The sequence below is a fragment of the Gymnodraco acuticeps genome, unplaced genomic scaffold (assembly GCF_902827175.1).
Source record: "Gymnodraco acuticeps unplaced genomic scaffold, fGymAcu1.1, whole genome shotgun sequence".
In the NCBI taxonomy this organism is placed as follows: Eukaryota; Metazoa; Chordata; class Actinopteri; order Perciformes; family Bathydraconidae; genus Gymnodraco; species Gymnodraco acuticeps.
This window is the reverse complement of record NW_022990450.1, coordinates 260,142-264,868: the sequence shown is the minus strand read 5'-3', so window position 1 is coordinate 264,868 and position 4,727 is coordinate 260,142. Positions and strand designations below refer to the sequence as shown.

Here is a 4,727-nt window from a genome sequence, read left to right as displayed (position 1 = left end):
TCTTAAAGAAGTAAGAAGAGAAGTAATGGGGCATAAACCCTCCTTTTTACGCAGCGGTCCAGACATAGACATCAAACGGCGACACATATTCAGTGTGCAGTTCCTTTGGCATTAGGGCAGGGATATCTAGATACTTTTCAAGGTTTGACATAATGAATTGTGCTACTTTTAAAGCAAGCAACGATGTTTTCAAATCTGTAATCAAAAAGCTCCTCAAAAACACTATCGAAGCAGTTCCTGCTGTTGCTACGTTAGTTCAAACAGTAACAACGGACTACTTTTCTTAGCGGATGCATGTCAATTTAAATCAATACATACAACTATTTTTTAAATCAATAAAATAATTTTCTAAATCCATAAAATCATTTCAATTAATATTGGGAGTCATGTCGTTACTTTGTTGAGAATGTGGCCATGTAATAAGCGGGATAATGTGCACATTGCATAATGTGCCTTCAAGCCGATCTAGATCCCTCCGCAAAAACAAAACGGCTCGTTCGCAGGCGAGAGCCGGCTCCCGTCGTTCACTTAAAAGAGCCGGCTCTTTGAGCCGGCTCGTTCGCGACCGACACATCACTACAGGGAAGGTCAGCGTTAGAGCCTTGTGCTACCGGTCAATGAGGAAGAGCGAGACACTGCACAGTTTGAGTGTAGGCAGGCAGCATTGACACTGTGTTCCCCCTGTTTATTGAGTTTCAGTTCAGTTAAGCATTAGTTTACCTTAAGGGAATCTCAACAGTGTCTTACGGCCCGTCTACACTACAGGCGTCGAAAAAGCTTGAAGTTGGGCGTGTCTGAGGCTTGGCGCTTTCTCGCGCCCAAGGCGACCAACAACCAATCAGGAATCTCCCGCCCGCCCCCAGCATACAAAGCAAAAAAAAGCCCGGTTCTTCTACACTATTGCCAAAATGGATGCCGGTTTTGTAGCAACGGTAGCGTTGGTTTATGCAATGTCTCGCAGGAGGCCACGTATAGTGCGTCGCTGTTGGGTACATACAATACTCAGAAAACGTCTGCAACGGGGGGAATACCACGTTCTTGTCCAAGAGCTCCGCCTGGATGGTGTACTGTTTCAGCAGTACTTCAGGATGAGCAAAGACGCGTTCGACGAGTTGCTCGGAAAAGTCGGTCCACTGATTGCAAAGGCAGACACCCGTATGCGTTTGTCAATCGGACCCGCCGAGCGACTCGCCATCTGCCTACGGTACGTTTTGTGTATTTCTACTTCTTTAATATGACTCTGTATATAAAGAGAGAGAATGCATGCAATGGATGAATGAAGTCTGTGATGTAGTTCAGATGAATGACATTAATTAAGATAGTTAGGTAAACGCAGTATTGCTCCCCTGTGTGTGTGTTTGTGGTCTGTGTGTCTGCCTGTGGTGTTGGTGTGTGATGTGTGTGTGTCTGTGATGTGTGTGTCTGGTGTGTTTGTGTCTGCCTGTGGTGTCTGTGATGTGTGTGCTTGTGGTGTGTCTGTGATGTGTCTGTGTGATGTGTGTGTCTGTGGTATGTTGGTGTGTCTGTGGTGTGTGTGTCTGTGATGTGTGTGTCTGTGGTATGTTTGTGGTGTGTGTGTCTGTGGTGTTTGTGTCTGTCTGTGATGTGTGTGTGTGTCTGTGGTGTGTCTGTGATGTGTGTGTCTGTGGTGTGTGTGTCTGCGTGGCGTATAACTTTAAAAAAAAAAATCTTGTATATTACTTTTTTCTCAGGTACCTGGCAACCGGTGACTCGTACAGGACCATAACATTCAGCTATCGGGTCGGGCATGCAACAGTGGCTGTCATCGTCAAGGAGGTTGCGGGTGCCATTTGGACCGCGCTGGTCGAGGAGACCATGCCGGTACCACAGACGGAGGACTGGAGAGCCATCGCTGCTGGGTTTCAGGAGCGCTGGAACTTTCCAAATTGCGTTGGTGCCATTGATGGGAAGCACGTGGTGATCCAGGCTCCGGCAAATTCTGGGTCCCTCTACTTCAACTACAAGTCCAGCCACTCCTTGGTACTGCTGGCTGTCGTGGATGCTGAGTACCTCTTCAGGGTAGTGGATGTCAGAGGTTTTGGAAGGAGCAGCGACGGTGGGAGCCTGCGGAATTCCGCTTTTGGAGAGAGCCTCAGAGATGGCAGTCTGCAGCTACCACCTGACACCGTCATCCCAGGAGCAGAGCGGTTGGGCCTTCTTCCCCATGTGTTTGTTGGAGATGAGGCTTTTCCGCTGCTGGACAACCTGCTGCGTCCGTTCCCTGGACGTCAGCTCACGCGTGAAAGGAGGCTGTTCAACTACCGCCTCAGCCGGGCCAGGTTGGTGGTTGAATGTGCGTTTGGCATCCTCTCATCTCAGTGGAGAATGTTCCGGCGTGTCATCACCACCAGCCCGGAGGTAACAGAGTTGTGTGTGAAGGCCACCTGTGTGTTGCACAACTTCCTCCGCAGGAAGACGATAGGAAGGTCATCACGCACACCTGTCGTCCCTGTCGTCGCAGAGTCGAGTGATGAAGCGCCAACCCTGCGCGATGCACCTATGATGGGCTCAAACAACGCCACACGCCGATCCATCCAACTGCGGGAGACCTTCTGCTCCTATTTGAATGAGGAGGGTGTAGTGTCATGGCAGCATAAAGTGGTGTAGGGTCACCATGGCTCCTCCAAACCAAAAGCTCTTTTAAGAGCTACCCATTTTCTTTAAAGAGCAAATATTCCAAATAAGCCATTTTTAAAATCAAACATTCCTAATAAACATGTTTCTTGAATTGATATTATTATATCATGATATGACTAACAACCTTTTTCTTTCAGCCCTGTTTTTACTGATAAACCTCTCATAATTTCAATAGGTTTTCACATGACCAATTACAGAAGAAAGCACATTATATATACCGACATACATGAAGCTTCTGGTATGTTGCAACTGACAAACCACATGAACAAGTGAAGACACAGTATAGCCATAACATACTTGAAATAATGTTTTATTTGGTGAATTTGAGTGAAGTGTGTGTGATGAGTGTAAAAAAATGTAATGTGGATCAGTATGTGTGAAAAAATTATTAAATTATAAATTGTCCTGCTGGTCCACGTCAAAAATTATTTGGTGTACCCCGAGGCGGACTCTTGCCCTCTGTGCCCTTGTCATCTGCCTCATGGTGGGCAAGAGGCTCTTGAAAAATTGCAAGTCCTCGTTCTCCTCCACCACTGGTGGGGTTGGCTGGGCAATTGCTGGGTAATTGCTGACAGCAGACAGCAGACTTCGTTCAAATGAGGACATCTCCCTCCCCCTCCCCCGTGTTTTGCCCCGGACCTCAGCATTCTCCTCCTGGCTGACTGCTGCTGGCTGACTGGCGGGCGGACTGGCTGGTGGACTGGCTGGTGGACTGGCTGGTGGACTGACTGGTGGACTGGCTGGCTGACTCACTGTCTACCTGGCTCTCTTCCTCTGCCACCAGGGTGGATGGAGGCAGGGTCTGCCGGGGGACATTGCTGGACGTCTCACGGTCTATGATGAATGGGGTTAAAAACCCCATCACTGCCATGAAACGCCAGGGCTTGTACCCCCCTGCAGACCCTGCCCCGCTTCTTTTGGCCTCCTTCTCCATATTCTTTTCCTTGCGGAACCTGTCCCTCAGACTCTTCCATCTCTTCTTGCAGACATTATCTAATAAAATGAAATGAAATAATAAAGTTAATAAATAATAAAGTGCATTTCTTGAATTTACTAAATTATTCCTCCATTAATGAATGCTATTTTTATGCTACATTCCATGCTGGCTAAATATACTGTCTATGCTTGATAGCTGTGAATCAAATCAAGTTTGATTTATATAGCACATTTATAAACTTTTTTTGGTCGAGCCAAAGTGCTGTACATATAATAAAATTAGCCTACAGTAGAGACACTTTACAGCAAATACAACAGCACAGATTGTTCAGAATATCAGTATGAGAAAAACGACACCCTCTGCATGTATTATATGTTATATATTATGCTTATACTTATTATATTATATATAATATTTTTGTATTAATATACATTATATGTTATGCTACATTACTAGCTGGCTAAATATACTGTCTATGCTTGATAGCTATGCATGTATTATATGTTATGTTATATATTATGCTTATTATAATGTTTTTTTATTATTATATTAATATATATTATATGTTATTATGCTACATTACTAGCTGTCCATCAATGCTAAAACGAAGTAAACTGGATATAAACTCCCCAAACAGTTGAAAACCTACCAGTTTCACCAACTGTCTCTGCCACCTCCCGCCATGCCTGGTTCCTCCGGTTTAGGTCCCGGTAGGTGAACAGAGTACAGTCATACAGGACTGGGACATTTGCCACAGCAATGATTAATTTGTCCTCCATTTTATGACATATGGAAAATAGTCAAGACCTGCGGGATCAGCATACACGCGGTTTGATTGGCTAGCGCTTGTACTGGCGGGAATTGCAAAAACGGGATTTGATTGGCTGACGCCAGCTTCGAGAAAGCATCGAGCCTCAAAAGTTGAACAATGTTCAACTTTTGAGGCTCGCGACGCTTGCAACGCCTTGCCAAGCTACCCACAATGCAGTTCGGCGAAGTTTGAAAATATCCTACGTCACCCCATTCAAATGAATGGGCGAAGCGTTGAAAGCATTTTTTGACGCCTGTAGTGTAGACGGGCCGTTACTTCGCCCTGCTTTATCACAGCTGATTGGTCAGATAGTATTACATT

At 45.6% G+C, this 4,727-nt stretch overlaps 1 protein-coding gene across 1 annotated transcript; it reads right to left on the bottom strand.

Moving 5' to 3' along the window:
* Nucleotides 1-3,298: 3,298 nt before the first annotated feature.
* Nucleotides 3,299-4,514, bottom strand: LOC117552333 (transcription factor Adf-1-like). The gene is made up of 2 exons (XM_034225708.1): nucleotides 4,245-4,514; nucleotides 3,299-3,651 (listed from the first exon to the last, which is right to left on the bottom strand). The coding sequence occupies exons 1-2, from the start codon at nucleotides 4,372-4,374 to the stop codon at nucleotides 3,299-3,301; spliced, it is 483 nt and encodes a 160-aa protein (XP_034081599.1). The 5' UTR covers nucleotides 4,375-4,514.
* Between the last annotated feature and the right edge of the window lie 213 nt (nucleotides 4,515-4,727).

Coding starts and splice junctions, on each gene's coding strand:
- LOC117552333 (XM_034225708.1), bottom strand. CDS start 4,374: ATGGAGGACAAATTAATCATTGCTGTGGCAAATGTCCCAGTCCTGTAT. Junction 3,652..4,244: donor AGAGACAGTTGGTGAAACTG/GTAGGTTTTCAA, acceptor TCATTTTATTAG/ATAATGTCTGCAAGAAGAGA.